At 35.9% G+C, this 27,548-nt stretch overlaps 1 protein-coding gene across 3 annotated transcripts in view; it reads left to right on the top strand.

Annotated features, from left to right (window-relative positions):
• Nucleotides 1-27,548, top strand: part of SKAP2 (src kinase associated phosphoprotein 2) — a 121,333-nt gene that overhangs the window by 82,905 nt on the left and 10,880 nt on the right. For all 3 annotated transcript variants that reach the window (XM_064412836.1, XM_064412820.1, XM_064412828.1), the window contains 2 exons: nt 19,213-19,281; nt 25,954-26,066. In XM_064412836.1, the coding sequence (XP_064268906.1) occupies nt 19,213-19,281; nt 25,954-26,066 (182 nt within the window). The remainder of the gene's footprint in view (nt 1-19,212; nt 19,282-25,953; nt 26,067-27,548) is intronic.

The raw sequence follows: 27,548 nt of genomic DNA, 5'->3' as shown, positions 1-27,548 counted from the left end.
CTGTTTCATGTTTTCCAGCATGGCTATGTTGATACAGAAACTTTTTACCGTGGTCTTTCCAATGTGGTCAAATGATTATGCCTCTAAATGTCCAACTGTATCTGTCAGATGGGAAAACAAAAGAAAAAGAGCTTGGCCAAAGTTCCTGATTATAGACATTCAGGTACTAGGAGAAAGGCTGCTGTTCTTTATTAAATTTTAAGAAGCTGTGAAAAAAACACAAGAAATTTTAAGTTATCATTAGTTAAAAAGGGATATGACAATTAATAATCACTTTGTATGAAATAGAGTTCTATACCCCTTGCTGTTTGGAGCAATGTAATTATCAGCAATCATCTGAGAGGAAAAATTAGTTGTTTCATGTAATGCTGACTAACTTTCTGAATCTATTAGGTAGAATTTCCTGACCACTGGAGAAAAGAACATTTTACACTTTGTCTTGATTTTCAATTTAAGTTCATTTCAGGGCAAAATAATAAGTGTCTCATGAAAATGAATATCGTAAAATTATAAGATGTAAATTTATATATCTTTAGGAGCTGGTTTTTCTGGTTGTTCCATATCTTTGAATTGTACCTAGATTACTTCAACACAGAATGCACATTCTGCTGAAATGACATGCAGTGTGTCATGCATGCTGAAAAACTCTCTGCAATGAATATAAAAACTAAATTACTGGGCTTAATTTTATAGCTACAAGATACATCTAAACCTTATAACAGTGCTTTTTGGATGCTGAGGTTCTTACAGAAGGTGGTCTTGTATGCTTGCTTATGCTTTTGCTAAACAAGCTCTACATATATCCTAGGATAAATTGCTCTTTTTTTTGAGCTTCAGTTACCTTACCTGTTTATTTGAATGTCAGATAGTAAGTAGATCTGGAGCAGTAACACATAAAATACTGGGAGAGGGGCATTGGTTAATATAAACTTTGAGTTCTTTGCTTTGAGCTCTGTCTTCAGTGAATTGCTGCCTTGGTGTGATTCTGTAGTAATTTAGAGTATTTTCGCTTACATCCCATTTTTATGACAGTTTTCGGGCACTGTTATCTCCTAATGTGGCTATTAAACCTGGAATGTAAAAACATCACAAAGAAGGGGTAGTTCAAGAAATTTAGTTTCAGTTTTTAGTTAATTTATTTCCCTGTGATCTTGGAGTGTGCTTCATTTTCATATTATCAAGTAGAGATTATCTTCCTTTATCTCATACTTTTTCCATCTCATCTATTTGAATTGTGATCTTCTCAGGAAAGATTATTTACTTCTTACAGTAGAGCTTTTAGTTTTGACTCCGATGTGTTGACATAATTAACTAAAAATAAAGCATAAGTTCGCAATAGATTTTAGGTGATTATTTAGTCCTTTTCTCTTCCATATATGTGCTTTAATAATCATCTATTTAAATAGAATTACAGACTTATGACTCTTAGGCCTTAGAGCAGTCCTTTTCTTCTTAATTCATATATTGAGGTGTGTTAGATGAAATGCTGGTTGACAAACCTCACAGGAGTAGGCCTTATTTGTTTCTTGTGTAGATAGATGTTCATCTAAACTTGATGGTAAAAGAGTACACTTCAGTTTGGTTCATCTCCTTTAATTAGATCTGATTGGTTGCATTTAATTACACTTGGCTGTCCTTCCTATTTTCCCAGGTAAGTGAATTACACTTTCTTCCTTTCATGGTCAAAGGTGGAGCATCATTATCCCTGCTGTTACCTGACATAATAATGCAGAACAAATAAGAAATCTGGAACGCCTGTTAAGAGAACAGAAAAAAATTATTTGTACAGCTGCAAAGCTATGCTAAGCTCTGGAATGCAGAAGTCAAACATGCAAGATCCTTGTGAAGAAGGAGAAGAAATTAATCTCCACTTTGTTTTTATCCTCAAAGCATATTCATGTTAGAGGATTCTAATCCTCTGTTTTCAGAGATCCACTAGCTTTATAAATATTGAATTTCAGCTGCACAGCTTATTGTACTGTGTACTGTGTTATAATTTATTTGGTTTTAATTTGCATTTTCTCAAGTAAGTAAAATTTTGCATTTCTGTGGTTTTCCAGTGTTTTTATGACAGCATTTCAGAAGAAAATGAAGCCAGTTCAGTTGATAATATTTGGTTTGGTATTTGAATAAAGAGGTTTTGGATTAAAAAAGGCAATTTTTGCATGGTTTTCAAAATTGGGAAATTTTGAGAATTGTGGCAGTAATCAGGGATGAAATGGATTCTATTTCATTGCTTAGCTTTTTTTTTCTCCTGCTTGTGACAGGAGACAGTGTAGATGAATTTTCCAGGCAGAAGTTGGATAGGTTCAAACCAATATCCAGAATGCCAACAGACTATTAGCCTAAAGCATAGATTTCAGTGGTATACACCATGTACTGTCTGCTGGCAGGTTGATAGTTGGGAGAGGTACAAAGAGATGTAGGTAATTTAATCTTTTGATCTGTTAAGTCACTTTCTTCTTTAATAGCCCATACAAATTCATATTTACCATGGAAGGATAATTTTCATGGTTCTCAGTATTAGTCAGTTTTACTGTGGTTATTCAGGTAAAATCAAAAAAACATCAGAACTTTCAAAGAATTCCCAAGTTGTAAAACTTCCCTTGGAAGATTCTTCAGGAAAAGAAATCTTTATACTGTCTTCAGCAAACTAGGCTTTGGTCTTTTTGGTTTTTAATAAAATAATGGAGGAAAACTTGGCTAAGCAAAATGTAAAATTTTGTTAGTAAAGGACCATTTTTCTTAATTAGCTATTTATTTTCTACCTTAGTCACTTTACATAATTTTGAAGTCCACAGCTGAATGTTGCAAGCTGTAACATAGCTTCTGAAACTGTAGAATTAAATAACACTGTGTTCTGGGTGGAGCTAAGTTGATGCCTAGAGTTTCTAGCTTAGTGGGATTTTAAACAATGGAGTTGTTCTTGTCATAAAACAGAACATGTGCCATCTTTAAAGTTGTTCCCATCTTTTACAGCCCTTGAAGACAGAATTTTTTTATTAACTTGTGGTTTCAGTGACATAGTTTTAAGGGCCTTTAGTATTGTCTTCTGTGGTTTCACATCTCTGTGAAGCACATACCCAAAACTGCAATGCCAACTACTGCCTTCCCCCTTAATCCTGTCTTCAAACTCAGCTCAGTTTGTGTGCTGTCTACCACACTCTGGCCCAATAAAAAAAAAAAAAGGTGTTAATCAAAGCTAACATCTTAATTTCCAATTTTGTGTTGGCTTTTTTCTTTTGTTCTCTTTGTCCTCACAAACTTGCATTATAGCAATGCATACTTTCCATGGTTTGCAGTGTAATTTCCATTAAAATGATTCTAAAGATAAGTTTTGATTCTTATTTTGGTGGTGTTTATTTGCTGCATGGAGGTAAAACTCCCTTACAGAGCGAATAAGTTTGGAAAACCTGAAGCACTGTAATGAGGTACATGACTGCCACTGGGGCTTTGTGTCATCTCTTCTTAGCCTGCCCATAACACAGAGAACTTTCAGGTGAGAAAGAGGTCAGGATGGTGAGATTCAGTGCTGTGGTGATCTCCAGCCAATACAACTTGTTTCAGTTCTTAGTTTTCGGTAAATTAAACTTGAGGATTGATGCAGGTTCTGATTGAGCACAGGATGATGGAGATGGAAAGCTGGTGTTTGTCTTTTGATTCCTATTATCAATCTTCTGCCAAACTGTTTGGTCAAACCCAGGTTTTTGGGCAATAATTCTGTTTTTCAGTGTAGTTGGAAGCTTAGGAAGGGAAACTCTGTAACTAAGGCAAAGCCCAGGGAAAGGTAAGAAGTGTCTTAACTTTCATGCAATGAGAAGTGCGCTGTGCAAAGAAACACTTCAATTTGTTTACTTATTTTAAACAGAGCATTTAAAATAGTTTAAAATTATATTGATGTTGTTTCATAACATTTCTGACATTGAATATGAAGACAGAGGATGAACGTCCTGTTTCTTTCTTATGATTGTCTCTTGAAGCAGCTTTCATGGTTTATTTTTTTCTAACAGTAAACTGCTGCAGTTAGGCAGCATAACAATACCATCTTCATCCTTTCTTCTTGCTGAACTGCTGCAGTTTTGAAGAAGCAACTTCTTTTACAATGTTGGTCCCTTTGCATGAGCATGAGGGTGGGGGAGGGAAAAGAACATGTTCTCCAATTTACCTCTTCTTGGAAAGAAGTAGTGATTGTCTAGTGGAGTTTGAGTGCAAGTTTTATCTGTCAGTCATGAACACTCATGGCATGTATTTGTTTTCTTAAGATATAATGTCATATATATTGACTTGACACTAGAAGTGAAGATTTCACAGCACTGTGTTAATGAAAATTCATTTTCAGGACACCTTTGCTTCTTATAGCACAGTCAGGGAATGTGGGCCAAAACACAGAGTTTGGTGCCAAGTAGTCCCAGGTGTGCATTACACCTGTACAATCACTTCCTAAAAGCAGTAGGCTTAAAGAAGAAACTGATAATTGGTCCTTGCAAACCAGAGGAGTAGGTTTAATTCAGCAGAGACACAGGTGATTATGGAGTCTGAGATGTTACCTGTGATCATTGCTGCTAAGTCATTATATTACATATCTTGGCATATAGTCCAAATTCCTTGTGGTGTTTATTGCTTGTCTTTGGTAGTTAGGGAATTCTTTAGTTCTCATCCAGAAGTTGAATATAATGCTGATGTGCTATCATTTTTTTTCCACAGAAAGAATTCTAAGTGCATTTAATTAGCAAATGATTTCAAATTATAAAATATCAGTAGGGTTAGGAATAATTGAAGTTGAAAAGACGTGTGTGTAAGATCAGCATTTTTTAGAACATTACTAAAGATAAGTTTTCAAAGTAATTTCTGAAAGTTTTTTGAATAATTTCCATGAAAACGCCTTTCAGATTAAAGAACACAGCAATGCACTTTTTTCCTTTTAAAACAGTGAGGATTCTACAATATTTGTTTTCCAAAAATTGAATCTCAGAGTTCTTAAGAAGTATTTTTCACTTGTTTAGCCAATATAGTATTGTATAAATGGAATATTTTTGCACATACTATCTTCCTGATAGTTGGAGTACCAGAATAAGGACAAGAGCATGCTACAGGGTGCTTACTCAGCTGTAATTCAAAAGCAATTAAAGGTAATACAAGAGCAGTGAAAATCAAATGTGAACTATGTTTTAGTGTAGTGAGTAATAAAGGAAGAAATTTTTTTTTTTTTAGGTCCAAGATGTGTTGTTTCATTTTCTTGATAACTGGGATTTAGAATCTGCTAGGTGTCAGACATAGAAATGATTGAAAAACAATCTCTTTTAACTGGATATTGTTGAATCCCGGCAGCTTTGATGCAATGGAGCCATGTCAGAATTCTGTCACTCTGGGTTTTGAGGCAATACTCTTATGGGATTTATATTTGCCTTGAAGTTATCCTTCAGCTAGTACTAAATGTTCATAGAGACATGAATTATGAATTCAGAAAAGTATTTAAAGACATTGCATCCACAAGGTGGTTGGGAACTTGATACCTGGACCTCAGCTTTTGTCTGTGACAAGAGCTTGGGCATTATCTTCAATTACTGTAATTCTACATCTAAAGAGGGAGACCTTCTTTCCATTGATGTTGGGTGTCAGTGATGGAAGAAAAGGTAAGACAATCTGGTGTAAATGAAAAGAATGAGATGTCGACTGAGTGGGAAGTGGCAGGAAAAATAAGGTTCACAGGCTCTTCTGCATTTCTTTTAAAGTGAATATATAAAGTGGCCTTCTGTGACCAACAGGTGGCCCGTAGCTGTCAGAAAGCCTACTGTCCATGGTGCAATTCACCCTCTGCTCCCTCATCACGCACACTTTTGCAAAAGTGAGGAGGCCAGTAAAAGTGGAACAATAACTGAGTATTCATATTTAGTCTATTTGCATGTGAGAGGTGTATTGACTGATTGGACACAGGGCGGGTTTGTCCACTGATGCATACTCTTAGAATAATGTTTATTTATATTTTATTCAGTGATATGCCTCTACTGCAGAAAATTTGGTCAGTTGTGGGATTCAAAGCAGTCAATTACAGTATCTACAATAAATGGAAAGTGTGTGCTATTAAGGATAGTTATTTGTTCTCCTCTCTTGGAACTGCATAATAAACTTCATCGTTTCAGGCTTCATAGATTTCAGAGTTTACAGGTGGAGAAAATAGAAGTGATTTTCCTGATGTTGTGGTCAACTGTTAGACTACATCGAAGAAGTTCATGTGGGAAAGGCTGTGTTTGTCAAAGTCTTATGTTAGCAAGTGCTGGATTTTATTTATGTACTTTGGACTTTAAAAGAGAAATACCCTAAAATCCAATCAGACCAAAACCCCAAACCAAAGCCAACAAAAAATACACCACTAAAAAAACTGTTGTCTAGGGACAATTTAAAACTTACTTGCTTAAAATTTGAAGGCATATCAAAAATGGAAGCATTTTTAATTATACTTTTCTATGTTTAAATAACTCCTTCAAAAAGTAATTAGCTTATAACTTATTGAAATTAATTTACTTATGAAAAGAAGATGTTTTATTGCAGGTACTGGTCAGTAATTTTGATTCTGTTTTCAGTGTACCAGCATTAAACAATGACTCTATTGATTTGTAAAACCGGTCTGATGTGAACAGTATGTGACAGAAACTGTTTGTTATTAAGAGATAGAATCCTGTCTCAGAAAAACTTGTCATCCTGGCAAGAAAAATGTCACACAAAGTAATTTTATTTGTATCATAGTTTTTTCAGTGTTGACTCTGTTTCTGGCAGCTGGCTTCATGCTAAATGTGAACAAAGCTTTGTTATGCATGCATGTCTTCAATGGGTTGTGGACCCAAAGTATTTTCTTTTGAAAGCAAAGTTTTCTATGGTGGCACTGTTTTTATTTAATTAAGAAACAGTGTAATACACTTTATGCAAACATTCAGAGAAAATGTCTTGTTATGTGAGATTGTTTATTAAGCATAAATTTGAGGAGTTGCTGCGGTTTAGTAAGTTCGAAGTAAAATGTCAATTTTATTATGTATATTTATGAAAATAGAAATAGGTATTGGGTCCCTTCGACTGCTTGGGTATAAATGTGATAAATACTATATAGATAGATCAAAGAACCTTAATTTTTTGAATTTGTGATGAATGACTGCATATCAGGCTATTAAAACCATTAGATAGAGTTTTTTGAGAAACGAGCAACCAGAGGTTATATGGTGCCTCGGGCTATTGCTTCTCAACTTTTCTGGTTTCCACAAGGTAGCTATTAAAGAACCATAATTTGTACAACTGAATTCTCAAATAAGACCCAGCAAGGTGGGCTCTAAAGGCTGAATTAATCATTCTGTTACTGTAGATACAAATATCTGATTTGAATTTTTCAGCCTTAAGAAATGCACATAAAATGCAGCATAAATCCTTTTGTAAATGTCTTTTCCTTTAGGTTTGCTACTCACTTTTCTTCCCACTCTCCTCAAAATGGAGAAATTAACCAAAGAAAATACTACCAGTTAACCAGAGCTTTGTGAATTTTTCTGGCTGTATCCATGCATATCTGATTTCTTTATGTGTTGCAGTGTACTGTGTTTGCAATAGATGTCACATTTAGTTTACACATATATAAAGCAGGTAACACAGGAAAGGGCTGCTTGTTTCCTTCTCTTGGCTGCTGCTCCCTGGGCTGGGTATGAGTTTTTGAAAGAAACAGGATGGTTACTCCTAGGAAAGGAAAGTGGTCAGCAGGGTCCAGCTCCTGGACCACACATTGGACCAGGCAGACAGGACAAGATGTCACAGTCTGTTGTGCCCTTGAGGTGACAGAGGGATGCTCCAGGGAAGTGCAGGGTGCAGGCACACAGGTAAGCTTCAGCAGCAAAGGGCAGAATCTTTTCTTAAAAAGTCAGAAGAGACTGAAGAAAGTTTTTTGGCAAGTCAGTGAGATTTGTGTTAAATGGCAAGACAGGAGGACAGTCTTATCCAGAAAGGGGATGGTTGTCACAGTGGATATTTTATTTCAGTCGTTTTTTTGAGGTCTTAACTTTTCCTAGCAGATCTTATTTTCCTTCAACTAAAAACTCTGTGTTTTAATAAAAAATACTTTAGGATCTCTGGAACTTAGAATATCCTTAAAGAAGATGTTTCAATACTTCTATCTTTGGGTTGTGGAAGCATTCTGTCTTAGCAGTCTGTAACAATTATCCTGTCCTTGAATCTTAACACAGAACTGGGGATTAAAGGAAGGAATTGCATTTTCAAAAGAAAGCATTATCTACCGGAAAGCATGTGGATCCTAGTGTGAGGGTCATGCTTCCGTTGTCCTAAAATATACTAACTGAATTTATCTTGTTTGCATACCTCTCTCAAATATTTCTTCCTTAAAAATTAAGAGTAAATATTGGGAAGAAATACTTTGCTGTGAGGATGGTGAGGCAGTGGGACAGATTGTCCCGAGAAGTTTTAGATGCCCCACATTGCTGGAAATGTGTTAGGGTGGGTTGTGTGCAGCTTTGAGGAACCTGATCCAGTGGAAGCTCTCCCTGCCCATGGCATGGGTGTCGGAATGAAGTGATCTTAGAGGTTACTCCCAACCCTAATGATTGCATGATTCTCTGATAAGAAGTGACACATTTCTATCAGTAGATGTTGAACAGCAATTTCAGATAATTCAGTAAAGTTCAAGACAGATGTGATTTTTTTATCGCTTCCATACAGGTCATAAAACCTAGTTCCTGGATAAACTGCCTGTCTCAGACATACAAGGAGTGCTCTTACAGTGTGACTGGGACCATGTTGTGTCTCTGGCAGTCTGAAAGCACCGCCTTGGAGTGCATTCTGGTAGTATGGGACTCCAGAAACCATGGGTTGGTTCTCTTGAGATACAACTGCATGCCAGTCCCACACTGACCTGGGGAGCTGCCTGGGGAGCAGTTGTCATCTCCTGCATGTGAATTATTACCATATCCCAGTGTCCTACCTCTTCTCTCTGAGGTGCAGAGTGTGGTTTGTGGTTTGTGTTGTGTAGGGCTAGTAAGATCTGACATCCAGAGTGGCAGCTCCCAGTGTGGACCTAATGTATGAGAATTGAAGAATGGGATAGCATTTGTAGAGATTAATATGGGACTGTTATCCCAAATGTGGTACTTGTAAACAGTCTGCATTGCAAGTATACTTTTCTGCATGTTTCTGATTTAACCTGATACTAGTGAATCATAGCAATAACATTTTCACTTCATTTCATCATTTTAGTTGGAGAAAGGATTTAGTGTAGTTGACATAATTTCATTTAATGGCCTGGCCCATAAACAGTGCAAAGGAGCAGTAGTGTGAGTTTGTTATTTTCAATGAAAATACCCAAAGGGTGAAAACTGCTGAATTTTTTTTTGTCAGTGTGCAGTTAGTGATCAACACAGGGAATGCAAAAATGTCCTGGTATAGCATTTTTAAAGGAGTTACAAGAGAAGCATCTGGGAGCCAGACTTTGCTTGTGGAAACATGCCAACAACTGTATTGTGTTTCAATTCGCTGACATGAGCTATGCCTTGCCTTTTGTCCCTTTTTTGAGTAAGTTCAGGAATCATACTATAAATTTGAATACATTAACCTTGCAGATTATTATAGGATATTATGTGGTTTAAGCAAGATGCTTTATGAATTGTATGTATGTAAATTTTATGTCAAGTCCCATTTGTCATAATTAAGAATATGTAGTTTTCAGAAATGGCTTTTAAATTTAAGACTTGCTGCTGATCAATGATTATGAGAAACTTTACTTGACATTTACAGACTTTTTCTATCATATAAATTTAAGCTTGAGAAATAGAACTGCTGTACGTGGCTGTCAAATAACACTGTAGTACAGAGTTATACAGTATAGATTAGTTAATTGAATATTTGATTGCTAAATGTATTTACATGGGGAACTATTTATACTTTCTATGTAGATTTTAATAGCCACCACATTTATTTTAGCAAAACATTTTAATAATAAGGTTTATAAAATGTCATGTTGAACATTTAAATTATTTACATAGCTAAGAGCTATTACAGGTTGAGAGAAAAACAAATTTATTTTAGTTACAGTGAATTAATATAAATCTTTATTACGTTTAGAAGAATATTCTGATGTACATGCCACATGTATTTAGGCCAGCAATCTCTAGCACAGATTCCTATGAACCTACAATAAAACCATGAAATAACCTTAAAAATTGTTGCTTTTGTCCCTTTGAGAAACTAATTTGCATTCTGTTCAATAATTGCAACTACTTTTTTTTACTAGGGTGATGGGGAACAGAGAAGGAAGCATTTTTTTTCCATGAGCCAAATAATTAGATGAATATTTAAAAACATTAAAACCCAAAAAATTTTTCTCTACATTGTCGAGACCTGTTAAGAGTAGAGTTATAAAATATTTTATTATTTCTTTAAATGTTTAAGCATGGATTTATGCAGGATGCCTGTGGCCTCAATTTGGTATGCCAAAATTGAGGCTTTGGGAACAATTTTAGAAGTAGAGCCAAAATTGTGCTTTGGTTGAAATTTAGCATGAAGCTTTATCTTCAGAGATGCTTCTGTTCAGGTGTGGAAGTTGTTACCTAATATCTTGATCAAAAAAGTAAAGGTAAGACTTAAAAAAAGTACCTAATAAGACTTAAGGAATTTGTACTGAGCTGGATTTTGAAGTAACTTATGAAATTTTCACCTTCTTTGATGGCCCATCAAACAATTTTTTGATTTCTGAGTTTAATATATTCTGACCAGTTTACTCAGCATATAGGATTAGGCAATCAATTATACTTGATTTCTGACAAAAAAAAATCCCAAAACAGTGACTTTATTTGCAAATACAGTGTGTCTGTGAATATGAAAATGGGAAATTAATGAATGAGTTTCTGGAAGTGGATCTCTATAATTTCATTTATTCTTCATTATAATAATTGTGTGCATATCCATGATGAACTTGCTTGTGATGACCTTTATCTTTTCTCTTGAGAAGAATTACTATTATCAGGTCTTTCTTCATGAGGAAATAAAAAGGTCAGTGCAAAACCCATCTCTTATTTCTATGCAGTGCACATTGCACTTTGGCATATTTATATTGAATTTTATTAATAATAATTAGATAACTTTATCAAGTAAATGTTAATATCCCAAAATTAGGAATTCTAAGTGGTCTTCCCTGGTAGGTACTCCTGCTTTTTCTGCCTTTTTTCTATGTCCTCTCCTTCAAAGCTTGCTACTGGTGTATTGGTGTAACTGAGATTTGACATGCTTCTCTTTCTCCTAGTTCTGTTAGACTAGCAATTTTTTTCCTACTTTAACTTTGAATTGAAAAACTCTTAATTCTTTTGCATCTATGTTACCTCCCCACCCAAAAAAAACCCCAAAAAAGGAATGTAGAGTATGTACACAAATTGAGAAGGTTCTGTTTGGTTTGGTTTGATTTGGTTTTAATCAGATATTTTCGATTATTTGTTGTTTGGAAGACTAGTGCAAGGAAGTGGCCAACCAAGCTGAATTGAGCTGTCACTCAAAACATGACTGAAGATTGCTTATTTGCAAGGACAGCTCCAAGCAGGAAGCTGAGTTCATGAAATCTTAATATATTCATAACTAGAACTGGGAATTGCCTGCACCTCTGTGGATTATTCAGTTGTCCCCATGAATATATTCTGTTTGGTCATTCAGGTGACTGAGAATATTTTTTCCTCCCATTTTGACAGTTTTTTTTTTAAATTTGAAGGGCCTTGTGAAGCCCTGGAAATAGCCACTTTCATACTATCAAGTTATGTATTTGGTAAATGTACAAAATTGTGGGGTCTGAAGAGGTTATTGTCTGTGACCACAGAATGGTTCAAAGGCAGGCAAGCAAAGTTACTGGAATATTTGATACTGGGGGAAGGAAAGAAAAAGATAGAGGAAAGGTGTTAACATATATTTAGGTCTCAGCAAGTAGAAAAGGTAAATAAAGCAAAGCATTCTAGATTTCATGAAAATTTGTGACAGGCTGCAGAGTAGAGTGAGAACCACTTTGCAGCAACTGTGGATGACCTTGCCAAAATGTTGTGGGGTTTTTTTGGTTTTCTGTTTTTTTGTTTGTTTGTTTGTTTTGGTTTTTTGTATGTGTGAGAGTAGCTGTTTTTCCTCCAGAGATGTGTTCTTTGATCACTTGTTTCTTGTTTTTTCCAGTAAAATAGTGACAGGCCAAAAAATATCTTCAATTTTTTTAAAAATGTGATTTTTTAAATGCATTGTGCTACTATAGTTCATGTGAATTCCTATATGTGTGGTAATATAGGAAAAATGTGGTGTCTTTTTCACAAATGTATTTAGAAAGAGATATTTTTTTTCTCTCAAACAGTTCTCCAAATGTACTCATTTCTTTCTGCTTCTTCTCTCTGTTATTATTCTTCATAGCAACAGTTATATGATCCAAATGTTACTCTGTTCAACACTAGAGAATCACAGCCATAAAGTGTGTTTGCTATTTGTCCTTGGTGGGACTGGGAATTTTTTGGTTTACTTTCCTCTTTAGTTTAGCAAATGCTGTAACTGCGAAATACTTTTCTTAGGAAAGGGATGTTGTATCTGCTTTTTGGTTTTGGTTAAGCCAGACCATTACATGTGCTAAGATTGACTGGGTGGTGCCACAGAAAGGTTGTTTTGAGAGAGTTTTTTTCTCCTGGAAATGTCTAAGTGACATTCCACTACTCTCATGTGACTTCTTCTCCTTGTTTGCAGCAGTGATCCTGAGTTAATTTACAACAAAATCTACTAACCTTTTCTGTGAGGATGATGAGGCAACTTTCCCAAGGTCTTCTCAACAGGAGGCAGTGCTTCACTTTCAGCTGAGCCGGCTGGTTTAGTTATTGCTTAGACAACTGGGAGTAACAGTGGTGCACAGTAGCACCTTTAAAGATAAAAGGAGTGCAACTAAAGGGAAAAAAAGTGCAGGATTTCTCAAGCAGTGCAGGAAGTCTCACATCTGGGGACTTGGCAAGATCTGGACAAAACTGAGTAATTTGAGCTAATCCTGTTCTAGAAAGTCATTAGCTTCAGCTGTGTCATACGTGAGCTATTAAAATGCACAGGCCCTTCAAAACTGCTGCTGAACAGTTTAGTGTGGAGTACCAAAAGAGACCAAATGCTGTTTCCTAGAAACCTGATCTAACTTTCTGAGTTAGAGCAGGGTGTTAGACTGAGAAATTTCCACAGATCCCATCTCTCCCAAAGTTATTTTTTTATTCTAGCTTTTTCACTTTGTAAAGCCAGTGCTACTTATTCAAGCCCATTGAGAAATGAGGACATTGTTAATATTAATAGCAGACTTCTGTTACTGTCTACTGTTTGGGAAGAGTGGTGTGTATATTTAACCCTACCTTAGAATTTAGATAATGGTTGTTTTCAAAGAGCTGGTTAAAACTTGTGCAAAAATGTTAGTTGGAGGTCCCATCCAGTTTAGATGGTGGTATATTTGAATGAAACCTTTTGCCTCTATCTTGGAATCAGACTTGGATCGCATGTGTTGGGAGAAATTTGAGTTAGGAATTGGCATGAGTTGTCACCAACTAAAACTGAAGCATCTCAGTTTGCATATTATTTTTCTTTAAGATACAATTTATATTGTTCATAATTCAGAGATCTCTTGCTGTATTCTTTTGGAATACATTTCTGTAATGCCTGTTTCCCATCATATTTCTGAACACAATGATGACCATTTAGTCAGATGCAACTTCTGCTTCTGCTGACATATGTTTATGTCATCTTGTCTGCAATCCCAGTGTTTAGCCTTTGTTGGGTGACCTGTTTCTGCTTGTGTTGTGGAAATTGGTTGTTTTAAAACTCAAGTTTGCCATGCAGGAATATAACTTTTTTTGTTTGAGCTGTTGGGTGGTAACTAGCTGACCCATAGAAGTAGCGATAAAATGACCAGTCTTCTGTCATGGTAAGAAATTCTCACATTTATAGTCTCTTGTCTAGCAGCCAACTTGTTTCCCACTTCTCCCACTGCCCTGGAGACATTTTCCTTCTCAAACCATGCACTGTTGTACAGTCAGGTGGAGCTTTAATAAAACAAGACTCTGTCTCCCCCTTTCTGCTGCCCCCAAAAACCCACACTATGGCTAGACAATAGCACCTTCAGCAGCCTTTTCCAAACTGTTTTGTTGTTTACAGAGTACATCAGGCTGCTAATGGTGAGGTGAAATGTCAGGAAGCTTTGTGTGAATCTTCCAGGAAACTGCCACGTCCCAGAGGAGCTGGGGGAAAGGCACAGATCTTTGGGAATATTGGAGGATTATCAAAGTTGGAGTTCTGCTAATTGCATTTGAAGATCTCTTCGTACAGAGAGATCTCTCTCATATATAATGGGTGGATCTGGAGTCTGAAAGCAGATACCAGAAATGAAAATCCTTGCCATTAAAAATACACACACCAAGGCAAGTAAGCCTACTAGATTATCTATGAAGCTGCTTAGGCTAAAACACTCTTAAGAGTTTGGGTGAAGTGTACAGGCCTGTACAGGTGAGAATGCTGCAGAGGACCCCTTCCCCAAGGCTGGAGAGCACTGACCTCAGGTAAAGCAATTTGCTGACCCTGCATAAAACAGGGCATTCATACTTATTCCTTTGACCCAGATGGTCACTAGCCCTCACCACAAATGCTAGCAGAAGATGTCAGTTTGGCCAAACTATCTTCTTCTTAAATATTGTGCATGTATTGCTGCTTCTCTGGAAATATTAAATGCTGAACATATACTCTTGTTTTTAAAAAGCCAATTCTTGCTAATTTAAAAAAAAATTATGTAGCTTGATTGATTTATGTTCCTTATTAGAGTAATAATCCATCTTTTATGGGGGGTGGGTCAATTCATAAAACTAAATTGTGGAGAGAAAAGGTCTTGACTCTTTCCCTTGGTAAGCGTTTATTTGGGTTTGAAAGTTCTTGTTTGCAGTTGTGTGGAGTCATTATTTGGCAGCAAAAAAGCAGTGTGGAGGAGTAATACTCTTGGTGTTAATATGCCATTATTTCTTTTATATTTTCTTGGGCAGAACAGTGTAAACCTGTTATAGTCAGTGTCAGCAGAGTTCATGTACACACCTGTTTTTTTTGCATGCATCTGTTCTCCCTGCCAAGTACAACAGTAAAGACACTGTGTAGTTTTAAAAATTGATTTAATAATAATATTTTTTTTGTGGGGGGTCTATCTTACAAGACTTTTTTTGTATGCTTATAACCTTCTGACATTGCAGTGAGATTTCAAATGAAGAGACATAATGTGCATTACAAGTGTGTGATTGCTTCTATCATTATGAAATAGATGAAAAATTAGTTCACTGCAGTACTTTTTATCTAAACTGATCAAAACATCTTCCAGTCATGTTGCTAACAATATGTGATAGGAATAATAACTTCACTTGTTGTGTTCCTTGCTGCAGCCGAGAGGCATGTAAATACAAGCTGCTTATTTGCAAGAAGCTTCCAGATTTGCAATATGATTGCTATGGAAACCACACAATGAAAAGCTTATAACCATCTGTGTGGTTTGGTAGATTTTGCTGCATAGCTGAGCTGGTTTTGTTTACTGTAATCAAAGCATTGAATAGAATATATTAACTCACAAACTGGGATTATTCAAGGTGTAAACTAGTATTGTGCAATGACAATGTGTCAGAAACTATAAGACAATAGAATACCAAATAATAATAATGGCATTAAATTAGAATCTAATGTAAAATGATGGTTAAGTAACATGTTAGTAGAGGAAACTGCTAAATTTATGCATGTTTATCATTGAGAAACTGCATTCCATTGGAGGAATGCACTGTTCAAGCCAAACTCTTATCTATTTTATACTCAAGTATTACAGTATTTTTTCCTTCCTCCCTTTAATGGATTTATGTAGAAAACCTCAGCAAATGTAGAATTCATTGTTCACTTTTAAAATTTTGTGGATGGTAGAATTATATGTGATTCTTTTGTGATTCTAGGTCATAGGTGATTATTTTTCTGTTTTTTCTTCAAACTGCAAATTAAATAAGTAAATTATTTTCAACAACTTTCATGTACTAACTGAAGAAAACCTTTAACAAATATAGTTAGTTCCTTGTTGCATTGTCACAAGAATTTTGTAGGTTGTTTGCCATTAAGGTCTCTAAGTATCAGCATAGTACGGAACATAATGTGTATCTCAGGAGTTCTTAGGATCTACAGCTCTGTAAGAGTTCATTGGTTTGGTTAGTGTAGATTAGTCTCATTTTGATATAGTAAGGTGGAAAAGAGTATTTTCTCTCTGCAGCAATGGTGTGAAGAAGATGTACAGAGGAAAAACTGGAACAGATTATTTTAAAGATATGCATGACTCCTTATACAGAGTATCTTAAAAAAACCCCCAGAAGTATTTCTACTGTATTTTTAAATTTATTTTTAATCTTTTGACTCTGTGCCATGTTGCGACACAAAGTTATGCATGTTGCATCAGACTGCAGCTGTAATTCCCCAGGTAATCGAGGTTGCTCTGTTTAAAGGACACCGCCTGCACACAGTTACTGCTTCAGGCCATAATATCAGAAAACATGAGTTAAGAACCACAGGTTCTTTTTTACTACCCTAAGCCAAGCCTACTACAACTGCTCCACTCTGAGCATGATTGCATTAGCAAACAGTGTGAACCATTTGCAACAGGTTCATAAAGCAGAGGTTTGTGCCAAGGATCTGATGTTGTGCATGTTTCAGAGGCGGTTTCCTGTGCAGTCACTTCAGCCTGATGCCATGAACTGAATGCCCATTAGCAGCTGGACCAAGTCCACCATGCTCCTGGAGTGCCTTTTCCAATCTAATTGTACCTGAAACTTTGTTCTCTCTGTGATAACTCTGTAGTGTAAAGCAAGGTGGGATAAGTGGGGATAGTTGAGATCCAAACAAGTATGCAAATGTGGTGAGTTTTTTGTTTGAATTTGACACGTTTTGGAATTCAGAGCTTTGATTCAGACATACTCATATCTTCAGATGTTGATCTGGTCAACTCTTGTTTCTAGGAAATATATATTTCATAAGAATACATATATTCTAAAGATCTTCTGTGAAATCACAATGCAGTTTACATGTATTCAGCAGTACCTTACAAAAAAGTCTCTTCAAACCTCTGCTGCTGCTTTATTTTAGTTACCCTCTACTGGAGTCAGTCCTCAGTTTAAACTAGTCTGATGACCATGACAAGTGATAGAGCTAAAATCCATAGGATATTCAACACAGCAACTGATTTAGGTCCAAACATTCAGTAACAGGTAATATCAACATCTATTTAATGAAAGAATAATATAATAGTGTGTGTGTTGGATGAAGGTGGTTTTTTTCAGAGAAAAGGGAGAAATTCTAGAACATGTGAATGACACCGGGGTATTACTCCCTGTGAGGGGTGTAACCATGGGAACCCACAGAATGACAGTGCCTCCTAGTGCTCTGGACAGCACATAAGGATGCATTTTTGCCATTTATGCTCCAATTGTGAGTTCTTAAAATAAACAGATGAGCATACTTGGAAATGTGTGACAAATGTTAATGCCAAGTATGGGAATACATTTGAACATCTGAAGGCAGTACACAGTTTAGAGTGTTTTGTGTGTACTACAGCTTCAGATTTCTCCTGTTCTATTGCTAGGACTTCTTTTTTCTGTTCTTTTTCACCCCGCCTTGGCTTAAAAAATAATTTATATTAGTCTTTACCAGATTTTTAACTAGTCAAGATTCGAGAACAAAAAATCTTGCTGGCTTAGTAGGGCACAATTTCAAAGTTCTTTGTAGAGTGAATCTCATGTTATAATTGTAATATTTGTAGGACTGTGTATAGAGGTTAGCAGCAATTATGCATACTCATTCCAACAGGTCTACTCTTGTGCTTTAAACATCTGCTTTAATGTTTGCAGGAACAGTCTTGTGGGATAGATTAAATTTTTACAAGGTTAAAAAATCCTTTGAACTTTTGATATAAAATTCACTCTTTGTCAAAGTAAATGGGCACTTACATAAGAGTTTCATAATGAGGAACATTTTAAACACTGAGTGCTTCATTTGTTGTCTATCATTAGTAAAATATCAAAACTAGTTGCTGAAATGTGTATCTTAAAAAGAAGCTTGACTATCTGTATACGATGTGATGAGTAGCAAAGCCAGAGAGTTTAAATGTATTAAAAGTCCAATTCATGTTTGAGAAGTGGGTTTATCAATATGCTATTTCCTCATTCAGTACAGCAGCCTTGTCAGTTTTGATATATTGTAAAGCCAAGATAAATTTGTTTCTACTTCCTATGAACCTAAAGACAGGATTCAGCTAAAAGTTTGTTCCCCTTTTTTACATCATCAACAGAAATTGTTGACTGGGAAATACGAGGAGCAGATTTGATATCCCTGTACTGGCAAATGTGAGGAGCAGATCTGGTGTCCCTGCACTGAGTAGAGTGTGGATTTACTCAAGTGAGGGTCTGGACATGAGAGAGTTCAATGTCTGTGCCAGACAGGGAGGATGGAGCACATCTTTCGAAGTTGCCTGTGGGGATTTCAGAGTGTTCCAAGCCTGCTAGCCAGAAAACATACTTTAGAGCTGATCACTGCCAGGTTTTCTCTTTTCTTGTCTCCTAAACTTGCACTAAGTCATTTGATAGAGTCTGGCTTGTTTAAAACCATGGTCAGGCACAATGGGCAGGAGCAGTGAAGGGCATGGTGTCTGTAGTGGCTGCATTCCCATCATGCAGGTGTTGAGCTAGTGTCTGTAGGAAGGTAAGATGTCATCTGCCTTTGTTGCATACTGCTCTCTGCAACCAAGTTATTGCTTGGGCTGGGGATACTTTTTCACACCTTGGTTTCCTTTTCTTTATCCTTTTCTGGCAATAAATGTATGCAGCAGAAGAGGACCCTCATTCTAATTGTCTCAGAATGACTGAATATCAGCAGAACTGCAGCTCTATATGGCTGCATTCAGACCAGAGTGAAAAGGGAAACAGATGTTCACAACTGAGATTTTGAAAGAAAGCTCTTGGAGTGTTTGGATGGATGGCGGAAACCACAGAAATAACAATGTTCCAACTTCTGTATAAGTGCAAAATAGTAAACAAGGCTTAGAGTCTGGGAATACAGAGTGTGTTTTTCAGGCTGATGAGGGCTGTAATTCCTGTCAGCTGAGGTGGCCCTTCAGAATTTCATTTGCAGTTATGTGTTTTGCAGAAGAACGTCTGTCTTCAAAAGCTGAAGTGCCTAGCAATGAGAACCAGGAGGAAGTTACCACTGTTTCAGGTAATTAAAACCTTTCCTCTTTGTTTTGTGTATGCACTTTCTTTTTACCTTTATTTTCTTCTCTCTTCCATTTGCTGTTTTAAAATAATGTTTTTATAGCTCTGTAAAGCTTTTTTTTTTTACCCGGGTATGTGATGGCAGCAAAACTGCTTAAGCACCACTTAGGATGCATGAAAACCACTTGAGAAGGATTTATAAAGTAAGCCAATTTATACAAGGTATTCCTTCCTGAATTACTTTGTAATGACTCAATTAGCTTTCATTTCTGCACAAAGGAGATTTAGTTGCATAAATTAGCTTATCATCATTGAGGAAGTGTCACTGCTAAAGGACAGTTTATAGATACAACATGCAGTTGCTGTCAAACCTATAAGAATGTAATATAGACATCTGTGTATACTTTGTGCTTGAGCAGAACAGACTTCTGCCATTCAGAGACTAACAGGGGACAACAAGTTGCCCAAGGGACTGGCAATGTAGACGTCTCTGAAAAGGTCAACTTGACACAGGCTCTGACAATCGACCCAAAGCTCTGTCTTCTTTGATAAAAATCAGATAAACTTAAGACCACTAATTGATCTGCAGCCTGTTTAAATGTTGGCCATGCATATCTTCATTGCATATGATTACCAGAGAAAGCAAATGAATCAGGTAAGAAATGCCAGAGTCCAGTGACAGCAGCATAAAAATTGGAAAAGGACACAAATGCCCAGAAAGGCTGTGAAGGATATTCTCTCAGCTTTAGCTTGGCAAGGCGCCCTTGTGCTAATTATCTCTGGGACTGGAAAAATAACTGCATGCACCATGTAAAGTCACATAGCCGGCAACTTTTCTTGATAGAAAGGTATTTCCAGTTATGCTTAAAAACAATATATTTTTGTGCTTCAAGGGCACAGACCTTTAGATAAACTATTGGTGATTTGACACAGCAAGTAGAGAAGACTCGCTTCTTATCAGACCTTACACCTTTCTGAGATCTGCTGCATTGTAACTGTGACCTGCACTGACATGCAGTCTGGCTCTCCTTCCCCCATCGCACATAATACACATAATTCTTTCAGGGCTGTCAAGGAAGGGGTGGGCAAGAAGAGTTCCTTTAGGAAGTAGCTCTGTAGTGCTCTTCCTGTTGCAACATGTGGAGAGGAAACAGAGGCCTGCTTTCCTGACCCATACAGGAAAGCAGGAACAGGTTGCTGTGAGGAGGTTTGGGTTGCTTTTCTTGGAAAGGAAACAAGAGCTGAGCCATCAGATGCTGTTAGCATTGTGCTCTGCTAAAAACATGTGTAAAACAACATGACTCATTACAGCCTTAATATTTAGTACTCATTTAGACATTACTGTAATTATAAGAGTGTGTTGTCATAATGGAGCATGGGGTCAATCCAATTATAAAGTTGCCAACAGCATTTTTTTTCCACTAATGTACCTTCCTGAAGTTCTAATTGGTTATACTTTTAAAAAACCAAAACCTTAGCATCTGCATTTTTGAAAAAAATTTAATTGCTATGAGAACAGCCTTATCAGTCTTATTAGTATTTGTGTAATGTCATTAAAAATACCATAGCAGTTCCCCCAGATGTCAGGTTCATTTCAAGCAATAGTTTTGTGATCTGATCTTACATAGTTCACTATTTAACACTGGAAATTTGTTTGACTTTTAGGGCTGAGTTGACATGAGTATTTCTGATAGGCATCGCATCATAAATACCTGACATGACTTGAGAATATTTTATGATTTTCTACACAAACAGTGCATACATTCTTAAGTTTAATTTATTGCCTAGCTTTGCTAAACCTGAACCCCCAGAAAATATTCTGCAAATTGTACGCTCAAGCTCAGCTTGTGTTCAAGCCGATTAGTGAAAAAAAATTTATTTTTCTTCCTCCTATGAAAGAACATAGAAATATGTTCTTGCCCTAACATATTTCTACTTCAATTAACTTTCAGACATGAGTTCTTTTTATTCTGTTCTCCTTGGTGCTGACTCTTGCTCCTGGATAGCTTTGCATTAATTGCTAGTGACCTAATCATTTAAAAATATCAAAGCCCTGAATAGTTTGTTGTATAATATGCCTTGCTGGGTCTTTTTGTTATGACTGTCTACCCATTATCATTCATTATCATTTCCACAATCACTATTTCAGTAAATGGCTTTTTTTTTTTTGCTTTATCAGTGTAAATATGTTGATTTTAGGGTAACTAAGGAACAGAAGAAGGGAAATGAGAAAGATTAAACTGAGCATCTTGGAATAGATTAGAATTTGAGTCCAAATAAATACCCTACAGTTGTTTTGCCCTTATTTTGTAACTTTTCTGGTATGTGGGATAAAGGCCAAGTAAGAAACAGACATATTTTGAAGTTTAGGACATAATCAGAACTAACAAATAACAGGGCTTGTCTTGTTTGGTGATTGACACTGAAAATTGAGAGTCTAGATCACTTGTGTAAGACACTCATTCTGATAGCATTAATTTTGAACTTCAGCTGTATCTCCGTCTTTTAGCCTTTACTATGGTAAATACTGAGCACATCATTACCTAAAGGGAGCTACAGTTTGTCTTTTTAAAATGTTGTTAAATAATCTTCAAATCTGACACTATTAACTTTTGAAAAACCTTACCAAGAGTTGAGGAACATGAGAATGGCAAGCTGTTTAATTTACTAGGCAGTGGACCACAGTTGTGAATGGAAAACATTTGCATGTATTCCTTCATTCCACAAGGAATGTGCAAGCAAATAATAAAACTCCTGGCTCTAAATCACTACCATAGTAGGGTTTGCTAACTTACATGTCATCAGTGTTAAAATGGACAACTGAGGGAAATCAGGCACAATTGCATCTATCCTAATGTTTTAGGTAGTGCATTTTCATATTTAGGTTGTAACTCATGATTTTGTTTTGATCAGTTTAGTGTTCTGTCAGGTTTGTGCTCAGAAATGGGAATTGCAGAAATTGTCACAATGTACGGGGCAAAAATTAAACAACCTGCAGTTACATTGCCTTAGGCTGCAGTGGGACAGCACACTTAAATCCCTCTGAAATATGTACTATTAATCTGTTTTTCAAGTTGTGGTGTGGTTTGGTTCTTCTTTTCTGTCTATTGTGGTTGTTAGAATATTTTAATAATTTTCCCCCTTGAGCAATTCATGGGCATTCCTAAGTTTTAAATAGTCTAATATTTGAGATGCATGCTTGAGTGATATATTTTTCAGATTTTTTTTTTACCTGAACTGTTCACCTTTCTTTCTTCAAGCATGTATTGTTAGGTGCCAGTATTTTTCTGTGAAATAAGCAGTCTGAGACTACTGTCAGAGAGGATAGCAGCCATTGTCTTTTGATCTGTCAGTGTAACTCTGAAGTGTTTCTATCCGTATATTGAACAAAAATATCCATTGTTCCTACAACTGTTACTAGAAAAGCAGGGATGGCTGAAGTAAACCATGAAGAATTATTTTTGGAAGAGTATTGGTAACTATTGGATAGTAGATCATCTAGGTAACTGTCCTGGAATAGAAGAAATATTTTCTGGAGAAACAACCTATCCAAAATCCTCCTCACCCATTTCTTGGGATTGGTATTATTTTATTATTTTATTATTTTATTATTTTATCTACCCAGTCTTCAAAGCACTGGGTAGATAAAACCAAACTGCTTTCTGCCCTCAGCTACACACTTAATGGTTTTTTACTGTGTCTTATTTGTATTTGTGGCCAAGTGACCATACCTTCAAAACACAACACATTTCAGTTTAGCAATTATGTTGTCATAGTATTTTTAAGGCACGTGATATTTTGAAGTGTTTGAGAATAGAGTATAATTGTAACAGAGTAACACCATTGAATAAATACCTTTTGAATTTGAACTGTAATGGGTGTGTAAGTTCTTGATGCTAAATCCATCTGTTTTCAGGTACTACATGTGTTTAAGAAGCTTCACATTATTTCACTGCCATATAAATACCAAATTCCTTTACTCAGACCTTCTGGTTTTGTTTTATACCATTCTTCAGAGCCAATAAAAGCAAATTTGTCAAGGTCTCCTCAAACTGAAAGGAACCAAAGTAAGAACGAGTGGGCTTGTATTTTGCAGAGGCTTTTGCAGCCCATTTTTTTTTTCTTCATTCTACACCTGTGTTTGTAAGCACTATGAATCATTTTATGGAGCCCTTTTCACTTTAGTTGTATAAAGTCTGAAGTTACATTTACAATTGTCTTTTATGTATAGGTAGTTACCCTTATAGAATTTGGAGCTTATGCTGATGGGCATGAGAGGGGATTTCAGATTTATACTTCTTAAAAGACCAGCATAGTTGTTCACAAACTTACACTCCCACTTCCTTTCCATGGTTTTTTTTTTTTTTTCTTTTCTATCTCCTGGTACTGGTATATATTTTTGTTAAAAATGTGGCTTTCTGATTTAAACAACCCTATCTTATGCTGAATTCACATGTGAGGGTACAGAACCATGGTTAGTCTTTGGTCAGTACCTTCACTGTTGCAATAAGCTTACTTTAAAATGCATCTTTCTATGTGTTCACATTATTAGTTGAGTTGCTTTCCACTTTAAAACTTAATTAAATGCTCATGATGAACATAAAAGCAGAGATATGTCTCACCCACTGTTGGGTTTCTTCTGTTGCAACTCACTTAAGTGTTAACAGGAGTTACTTCAGGCACATAAAGGTAAGAGCAGAGCTCAAAGGGGTAAAGGTCAGTGTGGAAAGTCATGATTTCTTTCAGTGATGTTCTGAAGAAGTAAAAGTCCTGATTAATGTGTTTTAAACAAAATCAATAAGCCAACTGATGAAAGATTTGAGAGGTGGGATATACCAAAATAGTTATTTTATTTTTTTTTCTCATGTGGACATATGTTATTGTTTATGACATAGAGTTAGGAACTGTGATCAGTATAATAAGAAATGACCAAGGAGATATTCTGATTTAATATTTATCACAAATTAATTTTGTGCTAACCTCTGTTACTGTTTATAATTGTCTAATGCTAAATTGGTGAATAATGAGGTGAAAAATAGGAAGGGCCAAAATTTGGAAGTGCAACATTTCAAACTGATTATGTCTTCATGATAACATGTCTGTGCATTTTTAAAAAATCAAATCTCTTATTTCTGAATGATTGTGAGATTTCATATGGGTATCAATTGTTGCTTTTGGGGTGAGGACAGAAGATTTTTGGGCCCTGGCAGCCAGAACGCCCTCTAGTGCTACACAGCAAGTTGTAGCTCCTGATCACGAGTTTATGGAAAATTAAATGGTGGATAACTGGCATAGCAGCTTTGAATTGAAGGTTGTGAATATTTAGCCTTATGACAGTATTGCCACCCAAACAAGATAGCACAGAACACAGGCTGAAATGGAGGAAGAAAAAAACAAGCTCTTCTCTCTCATACAGACAATATTAAAATTCAGTTCTAAGTATTTGCCAAAATAGAGAAGAACACAAGTTGAATACCACTATTCTTTAATAGTGTGATGCTTTCTATCTCCTGATACTTGATATTTTAGCAGGATTTTTTTAGTAATAAAATGAACCAATCATGGTTAAATTATAAACTATAAATAATGGTGTAGAGTGCTGATGACATGCAAATGTAACTGGTGTATGTTGGAGTAACCAGCAAGCCTGCAGTTCAAGGATCATATAACAAAACTAAGATGACAGCCTTGATCCAGCCAGTTCAGTGATATTTATGTTATCAGAATTAGAAGATAGCTTTCCAGTGATGTAAATTATTAGTACATATACATTCTGTCTGGTTAGTGTATACATAATGTAACCGGTCATCCTAGTGGTATTGCTTACATTCTTTTTGCATTAACTCATCACACTCCATTCTCATGGAATTAAAAACAGGAAATAGTTTGCAGTGCAACAGAAGCACCCAGTGTATTTAACTGTGTGTGAGCACTGTGTTTCAATAGATGTACTCTGTATTGTAAATGTATGACAAAGCATTTATTACTGTGTTATTGCCGTATTACAGAGCAAAGAGTGCTAAATAATCAATCAGTTAATGGTCTGTATGGCAGCTTGAACACAGCACATCCATTGTGCTTATGCTGTTAGAAGGATGAGTTTATGACTGTAGTGTAGTTGCACGTTTAGCCAGGGCTTAATGTCCTAAACTGGAGCTGACACAAATATTTTTGAAATGCAGCTTCAGCAACAGTTTCCAAGTTCTCCAATATTTCAGAAGGAAGAATCAAGGATTATCTCAGAGGTTCTCAGAGAAGCTATTTAATTTTGTTGGAACAGGAGAGAGAGGGGGAGTGTATCACAAAATGCTTTAGCTTCCTTTCACTGATCATTATTAATTATATTCTAGCAGTTTTATCAGTTTCAAGTTGGGATACATATATGGCTTGCTAGAAATATACTGGCAGAGGAAAAATAGCTGCTTTAAGTTGCAGCTTTGAAAAATGCTTTGAAAACCTGTAGCTACATGTCTCTCAGTGATGCAACTTGCCAGTGAAGGGCTTGCACATTAAACTTATTTTTCACTTGCTTTCATGGCAGGAAGGAGCTGTTTCTGAAAAGAGGAATAAGAAATGTGTGCTAATAAATTGCTTTGTACTGTTTGAAGATTTAAAGAGCAACTTTAGCTATCCTCAATCTTGGTTGTTTAATAATTAGGTGCTGTTTTCTTTGCAGATAGCGAAAATACCGATTATGCCAATTTCTATCAAGGTTTGTGGGACTGCACAGGAGATGAAAGTGATGAGTTGACATTTAAACGTGGTGACGTTATCTACATTATCAGCAAGGTATGAGACACTACTGGGGCTACATGGTTGTAAAAAGAGAGCCATGGCACAAGGGCACATTCCCACAGTTCTGTGGGGGGAAATTGGCACTCCCTTTCAAATCCTTTGTCTGCAATCAGATAGTCACTGCAATTAATTATTTTGTCAAATGAACTATAATCACAATTAAAACATAGCCATGTAACAGGAATTAACTTTAAAGCATGTTTATTTACATGTTAGATCTTGGCTACCATTTGTTAACTGACTTAACAGAAGACAATGTACTTTCTGCTTGTAGAAGTTAACCTTGTAGAATTTTAAGTTATCTTGCATGTTATGTTTTTTGTTTCCTGTTTTATATTCCTGACTCTGCTGATTCTGACTTTTTTGGGATCTTGCTACAGAAGATGGTTTGTTTTTTTGAGCTCTGCTTTCATCTTTATATCTATATTGTTATTGTTCTGAGAGCTCAGATTCCAAATTTGTTTGCTCTGACAGATTTGGGCATTTTTTTATTACATTTCTGTTTGCAAAGCAAATGAGAAATATAATTTCTCTCATCTGAATTAGCACTAAACAGTAAAGGCATGAAGTTTTGTTTTATGTTAATATTGGTTAATTTTCACATTTTTCCTTGACCTCTCCAACACAAACAAAACCTCTGTTAAAATATATATCTCATGGTCTGTTGAAGTCTACTTCTGAATAATTAATCAGAGAAAACTTCTATTTTCCCTACATATTAGAAAAAAAAGCTGAGCTTTTAAAGTTCTCAATAAAAAAATCCCTACTTTATAAAATATGTGTCTATCTAATAGCCATTCAGTGTAATTAGTAAAAAAACATTGTAGGTCACTGAAATACACAAGTAGGTGCATGAAGGATAAAGACATCTGTTTGTCCTAGTTTCAAATTAAGTTTTGTCACAATTCCTTTAAATCTTCTGTGATACCTTTAACTACATTTCTGGATAATAAATGTAGCAGCTTCTGTTTTAAATAAATTTAAGATTTATGGATAGAAGGATAGTCCTATATAAAAATATAGAAGATGTATTACTAATATTAATTTGACCACGTATGTCTTTTGAGGTATTTCATTGTCACTTAAACTAATAACTGAATTGCATTACTAAAGGCTGAATAAAGCTTGTGGATTGGGCAAACTTTCAGGCAGTTATTCAGCAGTGAAGAATTGGACTAATTTAAAATAACCACCTCTTCCCCCTCTTGCTCCCCCCAAAAAGCCCATGAGTGAATGGATTCCACTGTATGAGTTTGGCTTCTTTGTGGGTTGTGCTCTTCGGGTACATTATGGCAACTATAAAATCTTAATCTTCAGTTTGTAGGTGAAAAAAATTGTTTGCTACTCCTTCCCCAAAAGAGTGAGAAATTTAATTTAAAAAATGGAGCAAAATAGAAAAACAGTAGCTTAAGCTGTCCTCTGTATATCAACAGTCTTGTTGCCATGCCGTGATTAATCCGTAATCGGTCCTTGAAG

This window comes from Passer domesticus, chromosome 1, assembly GCF_036417665.1.
Source record: "Passer domesticus isolate bPasDom1 chromosome 1, bPasDom1.hap1, whole genome shotgun sequence".
Taxonomy (NCBI): domain Eukaryota; kingdom Metazoa; phylum Chordata; class Aves; order Passeriformes; family Passeridae; genus Passer; species Passer domesticus.
Note: the sequence above shows the minus strand (reverse complement) of the source record. Positions and strands in the feature narration are given on the sequence as shown.